Source organism: Hypanus sabinus, chromosome 6 (assembly GCF_030144855.1).
Source record: "Hypanus sabinus isolate sHypSab1 chromosome 6, sHypSab1.hap1, whole genome shotgun sequence".
Taxonomy (NCBI): Eukaryota; Metazoa; Chordata; class Chondrichthyes; order Myliobatiformes; family Dasyatidae; genus Hypanus; species Hypanus sabinus.
Window position 1 is genome coordinate 149,320,407 of NC_082711.1, and position 13,563 is coordinate 149,333,969.

Consider the following 13,563-nt stretch of genomic DNA (forward strand, 5'->3'; position numbering starts at 1 on the left):
GTTTCACCAAGGCCTGGTATGGAAGCACCAATGCTCAGGAAAGGAAAGGGCTACAGAAGCCTTCCCCACAATTGAATACGTTTAAATGGAATGCTGCTACAGGAAAATGGCATCATCACTAAAGACCCCTACCACTGAAGGCCATGCCTTCTTCTCACTACTACCATTGGTTAGAACATACAGAAGTCCTAGGATCCATAACATCAAGTTCAGGAGCACTTATTACCCTACAACCATCAGACTCCAAAACCAGTGTGGATAATTTGATTCACCACACTGCCCTGAACTGATTCTACAACCTATAGATTCACTTTCAAGAACTCCTTACTGTTCTCAGTATTATTTTGCTCCTTGCAAATCTATCCATTCTCATTCATTTACCAGAGTCTAAAGCTGACAAGACTCTTTAAAATTCTGGCACACGCTGACAAAGAAGTGAATTTGTGACTGTATATTTTCTCCATCTCCATCACCAAGATCGACACCTCTCAACTCTGTAGCAACACCTGTGCCCAGCACAACCTCAGCTCATCCAGATCCCTTTCCTGTTATTTTCTTCCTGTCATACCATCCGTCCTATAAATTTGGGCAGTATACTTTTCTTCACCAGCTCCCTACCTTTCTTCACTGTTGAGCTCACAGACCTTTCCGTCAATGCTTCAGACTTGAAGTTTCAGTGTTTGTATTCAAGTTCCTCCCCAACCTACAGTACGGTGCAAAAGTCTTAGGCACATTTATATAGCTAGGATGCCTAAGACTTCTGCATTATGCCTTTCCAGTTACCAAATAACACTTAATACCACCGAGTTAATACAAAGCTAAGTACTTTTATTTCTGTTTTCCAGCCACCTTCCTATTTTAACCAATATAGTCTTAGGTACCTGGCTATTATTTATATATATACTAGCTATAGTTAATATATAGCTAGCTGTATACTGTATATCGTGTGCGTGTGTCTACAACTTTTGTGCTGTACTGTAGCTATTTTTTTTTCTCTTTTATCTAAGCAAAAACTCAGCTAAGACTACTTTTATCCAAATAGGTGCTTTCAGGTGTACTTTTCTTTCCCTGCCATTCGTCCCACTAACTACCTCTGATTTACTACTGGTGACTGTGATTTCAGCTATTTGGGTATTAAATTTCAACTCCAAAGGTTCTTCATTTAATTCAATCCTCTTCCACCTTAGGAATCCCTTCTAAATCCATCTTTATGACTAAGCTTCTCCAGATATCTCATGAGTCAAGTTCTAGTTGCCTGTTACGTACCCCGTAACTGGGTCACTTACCAGCAAAGATAGAGAGGTCCGTTGAAGTCTGATGGTACTATTTTAACAGTATTTATTGATAAAAGTACACAAAAATAATATTAATGCAAAAATACAGATAATATATGTTATTATTATTACACATTCCACATTCCAAACAGGACACATCCCAAATTCTTTGTGGATTCTGCATGTCTCTCTCTCATTTCCTGGATCTCCTGACTCGAATCAATAGCGATCCTGCGATTCTCAGAAAGGAGAGGGCCACGGGCTTTACACCCCCTTTCTTCAACACGTTTTTACCATCAGTAAAAACGGAGTAATACAGAGTCTTGCAGGATTTTAGAATCTAACACAACACCAAAGTTTTTTTTTACAGAGTAATACAGGTATACATTCAATTCAGCATCTAAACAGTTAATGATTACAGTGTCACTTCCTTTAATATCTTAACATCTTGTAGCTTACTAAAGTCTTGTGGCATCAGACCTCAATTTAATAACCACCTATTTTTATTTCTTTCCTTCAGCAAAACAAAAACTAAAAAGTTGTGATCTTAGCTTACATGTATACTACAAAAGTTCATGCAAATACTAATCTTTATGTTGCTTTCAAACTTAACAGGCAGGCTTCCACGGGATTGTCTTTATTATTCACATGCTTTGTCGAAATCCCGTAAAACCGGCTTTTGCTATTTAAAAATGGAGTGCCCATTAACCCTCGCCTCTTTACCAGTTAATTCTCATGTGGGGAGTTTGGGTACCCTGGCAAAATAGGCTTTCGCCCGCTTCTTCCATAGGAGTTATTTTATCAACACTGTGTCCCAAACTTAGACCATCTTCTGAATTTCCACCCAATTCTTTAATTTTACGCAAGTTGCTAGTTTTCTCTTCAGGACCCTTCAGGCTATTAGTTTTCAGTTCGAACTCTTTGTTCGAGCAGCATTTCAAATTCCGCCTTTTCACACCACACTCTGGAATAACAATAGCATGCCCCCCCCCCCCGTCATCTTCCAACTCAACCTGTAATTGATCCACAGGTGCCTCGGTACCAAGCCTTTGAAATGACTGGAGCCTGGTTGCTGCCTTTGATATTAATCCAGCCTTTAAATTTTCTTCATTCGATTTGGGAACTACATATTTCCCTTTTCCTTCAATAATAATATTCATCTCCCCACTTTTGATCTCCGCATTAACTTTTAACACACCTTCGAGCACAAACACCTGGGAACTCTCACTTCCCACTATTACCAAGGTTAACCCTTTCTTCACTGAACCAAGTCTATCTGACCCACAAGGACTACCTTCCTTTTCAACTGAATCAAATACCTCAGACTTTTTCTGAGCTCCATTATTATGTTCAGTACCACGTGCATCCACATCTTGGACACACTCAAATGGGACATTTGCCTCTTCCAGGCTTTCAATACCCGTACCCGATCCAAATTCTAAATTCCCCTGATTCTCCCAGCTACTCTCTGGGCAACTCCCTTCCGGAGTAAACTCAACCCCGCAGGCTGAAACAACCTCATCTGCCAACCCAGCAGACTTCTTCAAGGCAAGGGCACCCTTTTCATCTAGGACTGCCCTCATTTCATTATCGGGAACACCTTTAGAATTTTCAACTTCTTCAAACAGTTCTGCCAAACCAGACAGATCATCCATGTCCAACTCTGGACCTTTTAACAGCTCTACCTGTTTCTCATCTTTATCTCCTGCCTCTAGAACTTTTCTCCTCGCTGAGGAAAGGTCTACCTCCTCTCCCTTACTCTCTTTCACTTTACTACTCTTTGTTTTACCACCCTCTAAACCCTCATGGTATAGGGTTGGTAAGAACGTCTCGGCCAAATTGACACTGGCCTGATTTAAACTGCTCTCTGTCTCAGCTGCCTTTCTCGACATGCTGCGAGTAACCGTGCATGCGGGATAGATCTGGGAATCTAGGGGCGGAGCATCAACACTCACAGGCTGTTTTGTCAGCATCATTGCTGCCCAAACCTTACCACCGGCTAAATCATTACCCAGAAGGATGTCTGCGTCAGTTCTCGGGAATTCTGATCGCACCCCCATTTCAACTGGTCCAGAGACTAGCTCACAATTCATAATGACCCAATGCAAGGGCACCATTTCCGCCTCTTTGCCTATTCCTTTCACAGCTACCATTCCCGTCTTGTGACCAAAATCTAGTACCTTACTGCTGATCAATGATAGTTCAGCCCCCGTGTCTCTCCAGATCCGTACTGGAACTGGGGTGTCTCCCTCCCTCACAGACACTGTTCTGTTTGACATACAAGTCTCAGATCCTTCTCGTACTCTGTCTGCCTGGGGCTCTCTTGTTGATTTACTGATTACCACGGCACATCTGATAGGGACTGCTGCTTTCCCTTTTCCTGTCTCTTTCCTCGGAGCAAAGCACCTAGATGCAAAATGCCCCCCCTTTCCACAATTAAGCCCAGAAATCTCTGGCCGTCTGCCCTTTCCCCCTCAATCTTACCACTAGCTCCCAGGGGGACCTCTGCCTCAGCTGACGGGCTTTCTCGATCATTCCCACGGTCTCTCTGGGAACTTTTATTCGAGGAAAACTTTGTCTTGTGGGTTAGGGCATATTCATCTGCGAACCTAGCAAATTCTGAAAGGGACTTTTTCGGCTTCTCATTCAAATCCATCCGGATATCCTCTGAAACACAACCTATAAATTCCTCAATCAGAACTAACTCTCTGAGATGCCAATAATCCTCTTCCACTATCTCTGCTGTGCACCAATGGTCCAAGAGCACACCCTTCTCATAGGCAAGCTCAGTATACGTCTGATTCCACCCTTTCTTTAAATTTCTGAACTTTTGTCTATAAGCTTCAGGTACTAACTCATAACTCTGGAGAATGGCCACCTTTACTTTGTCATAACTCTCCTCCTCTTCCTCCTCCATGGACAACGCCGTATATGCCCGCTGTGCCTTCCCTTTTAACACACTTTGTAACAGCGCCACCCACTGATCTCTGGGCCACTTCTGATTCACTGCCACCTTTTCAAAAAGCAAGAAATAACTATCAACATTCATCTCCTTGAACGGAGGTACTAACTTCAACTCCCAACTAACATTAAACTGCTCCTCTCGGTCTGACCCCTGAACTCGTTGCTCTTGCCTTAACTTCTCCATCTCCAAGTCATGTTTCCTCTGTTTCTCTGCCTCCCTCTCCTTCTCGGCCCTTTCTTTCTCTTTCTCAGCTCTTTCCTTCTCCATCTCAACTCTTTCCTTCTCTTTTTCAGCTGCTTCCAGCTGTTTTAACTGAATTTCGTGCTCTCTTTGTTTCTCAGCTCTTTCCTGCTCCCGTTTCACCACTAACTCCTTTAGCTGGAGCGCATGCTCCCTTTCTCTCTCGGCCCTTTCTTTCTCCTTCTCAGCTGCTTCCAGCTGCTTTAACTTAATTGCATATTCCAACCTTAATTTCTCCAACTCTAACTGAGCCATCCCACTAGCTGGTACCTTTTCAGGGATATTTTCCAATACCTCAGCTGCAAACACATTCTTCCCAATATAATACTGAGTTATTGCCCTTCGCACCTCCCGCTTTCTCATTGACAACCTCACCTCTGCGAGGTTTAACCCCTTCGCCAAATTTATCAAGTCTGATTTGGTGGCCGCCTCTAGCACCTCCAGAGTTGGGTTTTCTATAAATTCACCCACGTCCATCTTTGCTGGTTTCCCGTCTGGCTACCCGCGTAACCAGATCCAAGTTTGGACTTACAAGCCCGATTCACTGGCCTCCCAATTTGGTGTCAAATCCTGAGACGAGAACCCCAATTGTTATGTACCCCGTAACTGGGTCACTTACCAGCAAAGATAGAGAGGTCCGTTGAAGTCTGATGGTACTATTTTAACAGTATTTATTGATAAAAATACACAAAAATAATATTAATGCAAACATACAGATAATATATGTCATCAGTACTAAATCTAAAAGTGCGGGTATAATAATAATCAATAAGGAATAGCTCTATCGTTGTCTAGGGGATAATGTATTGTCCGATGGAAATATAAAAGTCACTTTAGTTCATTCAAGCTGCAGCTTTTTGGTTGGAGAGAAAGACGGGTTAAAACTTGCCCATTCCTTTTATGATGTCAATCCTTCGAGAGTCATTGGGAGTTGATTTCCCCGTTGTTAGCTAAAAACCGTTCTTCCATGGTAAAGGACCACTGATTCTGGGGCAAATGGAAACAAACGCACCTGGCCTTCCCACCGGCTTTCGCTATTACGGGATCGCTAGCGTTTCTTCTGGTGCGTCTGAGGGGCTGTTCCCACAGACCCTCTTTTATCCTGACTCACAGGGTCTCAGATGTCAATCAGGTTGGGATGATGCAATCCCTCCACCAACCTCCCCCTCGGTTCATTGCCTGGGGGCTTCGATGCAATGTACAGGATTCAATACACAATTCCGTCTCCAAGAGACAATAGCCGGTATCAATGGTTCCGCCTTTCGGAGGCCAGGACACATTCCAAATTCTTTGCGGATTCTGCATGTTCTTCTCTCATTTCCTGGGTCTCCTGACTTGAATCAATAGTGATCCTGCGATTCTCAAAAAGGAGGGGGCCACGGGTGTAACATGCCAATGATAAGCACAAGAAATTCTGCCGATGCTGGATATCCAAAGCAACTCACACAAAATGCTGGAGGAACTCAGCAGCTCAGGCAGCAACTATGGAAAGGAATAAACAGTCAATGTTTCGGGCCGAGACCCTACTTCAGGACTGAGAAGGAAGGGGGAAGATACCAGAATAAAAGAATTGGCAGAAGGGGAAGGAAGCTAGTTGGAAGGTGAAAGGTGAAGCCAGGTAATGAGAATGTCAAGGGCTGGAGAAGAAGGAATTTGAGGAGATGACAGTGGACCATAGGAGAAAGGAAGGAGGAAGGGACCAAGGGGTAAGTGATAGGCTGGTGTGAAAAGATCAGAATGGGGAAAAGAGGAGGGAGGTATAGGAAAACTGTTTTACCAGAATGAGAATTCAATATTCATGCAATCAGGTTAGAGGCTGCCAAGACAGAACATTAAGTGTTGCTCCTTCACCCTGAGAGTGGTCTCATCATGACACAAGAGGAAGATATGGACTGACATGATGGAATAGGAATGGTCATCGGAATTAAAATGTTGGGGCACCGGGAAGTTCTGCTTTCGGTGCATGGAGCAGTGGTGCTCGACAAAGATGTTCCCCAATTTACGATGTGCCTCACCATGTAGAGGAGGCGGTATCGGGAGCACTGGGTACAATAGATGACCCCAGCAGATTAATTTACAGTCCTGAAGAAGGGTTCAAGTGAAACATTGACTGGTGTTCATTTCTTAGGATGTTGCCTGACCTGCTGAATTCCTCCAGCATTTTATGTATCTTTCTCTGGTTGCCATGGCCCTTGCACTTTAATTATCTACATGCATTGACTTTTCTCCGTAAAAAGTTGGACCTGATTCTGCATTCTGTTCTTCAATGACCTCAATGTCTTTATCTGACTGGATGGCTTGCGATCAAAAGCTTTCTTCTATATTGCAGTCCACATGACAATAATGAACCAATTACCAATGTTATTGAAAACTGTCGTTCATGGAATTATAGTGTTGGTACCAGCTAGAAATATTGGAAATTGCACAGAGAACTACAAGAATTTGCTTTTCTATTCTACGTTCCTGCCAGTTCAGGATTCCAACATGCATGCAGAACTCCTAAACTTGTTGAGTAAGTTCTGCCAATGATTTCTCTGTAACAGCTGCTGAACTCCACATAGAGTTTATGGAATCTATCATTAGATCTGAGCCAGGGTTTGCTAATATTGGATTTGAGAGTCCATTTACTTAACAAGTGTTTTACAGATATGAGAAAGAAAGAAAACAATTTTCTGAATTGGGTTTAATTATTTGTTGACTCTAAATGTGTTTTATTAATCAAAATTGTAGATTTCAGTTGATTCTTTTGCATTTATGATTTTTAAATCTTCTGACTTTTAAGATACCCTAAATTCCGGACTACAGAGCGCACCTGATTAAAAGCTGCACGCTCTAATTTTAGAAAGAAAATCAATTTTGTACTTGTACAGGCCGCACCGGATTTTAAGCCGCAGGTGTCCCACGTTGTAATATGAGATATTTACACAGAAAGATATTACTCGTGAGGATTTTTTAACTTTTAATTAAATCCGTATGGTAACATAAACAAATACATATTGCAAATGCTTTTTTTCGAACAGTGCCTGTAACACAGCTACTTTTAAATATACATACGTATCGGTAACACACAAATTACGTTGCGTATACTTTTTTACTGAACAGTGCACGAACAACATTCCAATATCTCCTAACGACTGGTAAAAAAAATATATATACTGCAGCCTACCAGGAAAAGTTATTGATCACCTTCTTCATCTTCCTCCGCTATCTTTGTTTGAGTGAAATTGCGGAAGTTAGCAAGTTTTTCCTCATGGTTGGGAGGGAGCTGCTGACACAGAGTCGTGAGTACCCTGACGGACAGGCCTTTTCGTCTCATAAATCTAAAACACCACGATGGCCCACCTCTAAAATCTTCGATTTTCATTTTGGTGGCGATTGCTTTAGCCTTCAGTCTGATCTGCACGGTGGAAACACTGCGGCCGCCTGCTCTCTGTGTGTTAACCCAGTCTTCAAGAAAGTTTTCAAGTTCGGGCCATCTGCTATGATTACCTCTTAAAGCTTTTGTCGTCTTTTTGCATTGACTCAGTTCTTCACGCTGGCGTCTCCACCATCTCACAATCGATTCATTTATGCCAAGATTATGTGCAGCAGCTCGATTTCCTTCTTCAACCGCCAGATTGATCGCCTTTAACTTAAAAGCTGCATCATATGCTTTTCTTCAAGTTTTCCATGTTGATGAGGGTGAGTACAAATGACTGATTTACAATAATTTAATTGTGAAAGTGCGCTTGATTTATCGTACAATTTCATTGGACCTCTGTGAACTACTCATCAATTTTATTGGTGTACTGTTACGAGGCAAAATGTTTTTGGCGGCATGAGAAAAAAGCATGCATTAGCCGCACCGTAGTATAAGCCGCAGTGTTCAAAGCGTGGGAAAAAAGTAGCAGCTTATAGACCGGAATTTACGGTATTTATTTGCTTTCAATAGTATATCAATTCAAATCAATACAGAGGGCCATTCAGAACCAAATTCTTATCAGCTTTCCCACATGTCAGCACTGGGGAAGTGTCCTTTCCACTTTTCAGATTGCTTTCCAGCCATTTTATTTGTGAGGCTTGTTTTTTCTCACCACCCACAACTTCCCATGGGGTCTAAGTACATCACACAAGTCCTGCTGCCAAGAAAATTGCAAAAGATCGTTAAATCTTAGATCCAATGGATCCAGCCTTCTGGCTACAGATTAGACCCTTGGTAACTTTGGTATTCTATGACAATGAGTTCCCACTCTCACCTCATAACATGCCTTCACAAAACCTCACCTTACCTGCATCATCAACCCATACTTAACTCTGGTGGTGTACTTGGGTGGCAACATGCTTTCAACAAATTTCAAGCCGTTGATTCATGGCACAGAAAGAGGCAACTCAACACACCGTACCTGCACTTGTACTCTTGACTTTTGCCTTGCAGGCAAGGTACTGTTTGTGCATTCTGACTGCTTCTTGTCTTAATTCTTTGCTTGCTTTCAAAGCCGGACAAATTATCACTCTGGTAATAAGCTCCCTATCTGAATGTCTCCCTTTGGTAACTCATCAATTATAACATTCAATAGCCCACAAAAATTTACAGATATCTGTGGTGCTGTTGACAAAGTGTAACTGCAATGCTTTATAGAAGTGCCAACATATCTACTGTATAAGCAATTGTCACAGGAGCACAATACCCCAATATACTGCTGGGGCAGTGGAACTAATTTTACTATGAGTTCCTAAGGGAGCTCTGATGCAAGAGAACAAGGTGCTCTGAACATCAGGCAGGCAGCTGCAATTTTTAAAAATGCCAAAGCTGTGATCCAGTATCCTTGTTTATACCGTTGTAGATAGATTCATCTAGACCCAATGGTGGTGAGGTTCAATTTCTTCATAATTATAATTAAGCATATGTATATATGCAGTATATGGTTACTTACTACACACACAGAGTCCTAGACAATTGCCATACAGTCATGCTAACTTACCTGGTTATAAATCACAGCCTTTATTTCTTTGCTCATGCATCTGTCCTCAGTTGCCTTTCCTCCCTGCAGGTAACCACTTTTGACAAACAGGCTACATATTTAATTTCACCGATCACCATCTGTGTTCTGTTACCAGTGACTCTTACAAATTTCTACAGACGCACAGTGAAGTGCATTCTGGCTGGCAGCGACACAGCCTGGTATGGGGCTCTGATGCAAGGGATTGCAGGAAGCTGCAGTGGGTTATAAACTCAGCCATCTGCATCTTGGGCACTATCTTCTGCACCATCAAGACATCTTCAAGAGTGACATCCATCATTAAGAACATTCACCATCTGGGACATACCCTCTCCATGTTATTGCCATCAAGGAGGAGGTACAGGAGCTTGAAGACCCATACTCAGTGTTTTAGGAACAGTTTCTTCCCCTCCATCATTATATTTTTAACTGGTCCGTCAACCCATAAGCACTACCTCATTATTCCTTTTTTGCACGATTTATTTATATTTTCGCAATTTATAAACTTTAATGTATAAACTTGATAAATATTTTTGATTTTGCGTGATACTGCTGCTGCAAAACAGATTCCACATCATACACAAAATGCTGGCGGACAGTGTTTCTCCTATAGATGCTGCCTGGCTTGCTGCGTTCCACCAGCATTTTGTGGGTATTGTTTGAATTCCCAGCATCTGCAGATTTCCTCGTGTTTCCACATCAAATATCAGTGGTAATAAATCTGATTCTGGTTCTAAATTTATCTTTGCTGTGAAGATATCTGCTACAGTTATAGTAACAGGTGGTGCATAAAAGAAGCAGATTATTCAAGCCACTTTCCAAACCTTAATTGTGCAAGAAAGCGGAGAGGACTGTGAAACACACACAGATAGAATTAAGGTCAGTAGAAATAGAACAAGGAAGAGAATGAAACATCCCTACTTCTAAGTCCAGCAAAGCAGCTGTAAGTTGGACTTAACCTGGGGAGTTCTGAAGATAAGAATAAACAGACTGAGGTGCTTGTTTGCAAGAGTAGGGAGCTTGAAGAAAAAGCAGGAGCAAGTCTTCATTCCTATCTCCAACAGCTGAGATATTGATCTACTTTGATGGCAGGTCCATTAACCCATCATGGGCTTCTCCAACAGGGGTGCAGTCCAAATATTTGACTTTACTACTGTTATTGCACAAGGTGTCAAGGAGAAGGAATCATCAGTCTGGGTAGCTGCTGTGTGATGGTGTATGTGACAGTACGTGAAGATGACCAGAGGAATCTGCAGGGAAGATCTCTTGAGCCTCTGCTGTCAAAGGTGCCTCCTTCAGACTGTCTCCTCTGCCCTTTGCAGGCTAAATCAGGATCAAGTTTATTATCACTGTCACTAATGATTTAAAGTTTGTTGTTTTGCAGTAGCAGTATAATGTAAAGACATAAAATTACGATAGATTATCAAATAATAAATAGCGCAAAAATAAAGGAATAACAAGGTAGTGTTCATGGATTAATAGAGCATTCAGAAATCTGATGGCAGAGGGACAGAAGCTGCTTCTGAATTGTTGAGTGTGTCTCCAAGCTTCTGTATCTCACCAATAGGTACACAGAGGGAGGGAGCTGAGAGGGATATTGACCGAATGTAGGAAGTTGAATTAGCTGCATGGGCATTCCATTCAGCATGGACTCTGTGGGCAGAAGGGCCTGTTTCTGTACTGTATAGCTCTATGTATTATATTTTATAAATTCAATTTACATCGTTCATTAGCAATGGTGTTCAAAATCATTTTTTATTCTCCATACATTGTTAAATGTGATACAAAGTATTAACAATGTGAAGTACAGACTCTTGATATCTGTTGCACATCACAGTTCCTTGGTTATAATGAGGGTGTGACACTGAAACAAAAAGCTATGATAAACCCTAAACTCTTTAACATTCAGGAATATGTGACTCACCAAGCGATAAGAAAATCCCCTAATCTTTAGTTATCAATTTAAATAGGAGCATATCCTTTCTGTGCAAACAAAAGGGTGATGTGAATTCATTAAAATTCTGTACTGCATAGTAACCACTCACCAGCCAGCACTAAACTCCACATGGGCATCAAAGAAACCTGTGACTTGTGCCGTTGCAGCTCTCCATCCCTGGACTCGAGCTCGGATCAAGCCTTCCCGTTTTTGATTCCGCACCACCTTCACCAGACCAGGGTATCTCTTGTGTACATACTCTTCTAGTGGAGCCTTGAGTTCTTCTGTTCAGGGTAATGAGAAACAGAAAAATATAGTATGAAACAATAGCTATCAAGAAAAGGATTGTTTTAAGTGTTTGAATGTCCTTAATTTCATTATTATTATGACTCTGGAGAGACAAGAGACTGCAGATGCTGGAATCTGATGCAAAAAATAAACTGGTGGAGGAACTTAACAGGTCAGACAACATCTGTGGAGGCAGAGAAATAGTCGTTCAAAATTCAAAGCTCAAAGTCAAATTCAATTTATTATCAAAGTACATATATGTCACCATATACAACCCTAAGATTAATTTTCTTACTGGCCTACTCAATAAATCTAATAACCATAATAGAATCAATGAAAGACCCCACCAACAGATTGGACAACCGGTATGCAAAAGACAACAAACTGTGCAAGTACAAAAAGAAGAAAATGAAATAATAATAATTTAAAAATAAATAAACAATAAATATTGAGAACATGAAATGAAGGGTCTCTGAAAGTGAGTTCATGGGATGTGGGAACAATTCAGTAATGGGGGCAAGTGAAGTTGAAGTTATCCCCTGTAGTTCAGGGACCTGACGGATGAGGGATAATAACTCTTCCTGAACCTGGTGGTGCGAGTCCTGAGACTCCTGTACCTTCCTCCTGATGGCCATGCGAGAAGAGAGCCTGACTTGGGTGGTGGAGGTTTCTGACGATGTATGCTCCTTTTCTGCGACTGTGGCATCATCGTCAAATTTAAAAATAGCATTGGATCTGTACTTAGCCTGCTTGAAGCAGGTGGATACCTCAGACGACTAAAGCAAGAGGTTAAAGATCTCAATGAGCACCCCAGCTGATTGATCAGCACAGGTCTTTAGTAATCAGTCAGGTACCCCATCTGGGCTGGATGGTTCAAATCCCTGAGGGATGCTCTCACATTGGCCTCAGAGACTGAAATCACAGGGTCATTGAGGCCTTTGGGAGTTTGTGATGGATCTCCATGGTTTGACAGTCAAAGTGAGCATATAAGGCATTGAGCTCATCTGTAAGAGGTGATGGCCTTCAAGCCCTGCCACAGCTGTCGAGCATCCTTCACTGATTCAAGTTTAGTCTGGAATTGCCACTTTGCCCATGAGATAGCTTTCCAGAGATTGTACCTGGATTTCTTGTAATTTTCTTGGTTGCCAGACTTAAATGCTTTGGATCTGGCCCTTTGGAGTTATTTTGTGTTGAGACCCTGCATCCAGACTGATACTTTTACTGTATTGAGAAACTGCACTCCTTAACAACAAATTTCTTGAGAAAGTAAGCATTATTTGAATGCCATTAATACCGGTGTTCCTCAGACGTAAAATCAATAGAAACGGCAGAATTCACAGGAAACCTGTGTCCAATAAGTCAGCACAATCCTGGCCAGGTTTATTCTGTTGGTTATATTGTATTTCTTTCCGGCATGCACAATCTGTATCAAAAATGCCAAACAGATGGTGTCCGTATCTGTTGGGCTAACATTCAGGTTTATTGGGAGAACATCTACTGCTTGGAGGTGGACAGACTTGTCTTTCTAGATGGTAAAATAGGCTGCATGTGTAGCAATAGACCAGACCAGACACAGGGAGAATCAGAAGTCTCCCTTAACCAGGATACAGGCTGAAAGGATTGTACAATGGATGCAGTTGACGGAATGGCTAAGTCACTGCACTAATATCCAGAGCTCATACATGAATCTCATCATTGCAAATAATGAGATAACTAAATGAATGAGGACTTTAGAGAATCTACTAGATTGTTGTAATTACCTCCCAATTCAGTAATACCCTTTACGGACGTAAATCTTCCATCCTGACTGATCTATATGTGTCTCTGGATCCATTAACATGGTTGACTTTAAATCAGATGTGGCTGAATTTAATTCAGATG

General features: G+C 41.7%; 1 protein-coding gene across 2 annotated transcripts in view; it reads right to left on the reverse strand.

Moving 5' to 3' along the window:
* The window catches only part of galnt17 (polypeptide N-acetylgalactosaminyltransferase 17), a 457,606-nt gene that overhangs the window by 352,004 nt on the left and 92,039 nt on the right, over positions 1–13,563 (reverse strand). For both annotated transcript variants that reach the window (XM_059971405.1, XM_059971406.1), the window contains one exon: positions 11,504–11,678. In XM_059971405.1, coding sequence (XP_059827388.1) covers positions 11,504–11,678 — 175 coding nt within the window. The remainder of the gene's footprint in view (positions 1–11,503; positions 11,679–13,563) is intronic.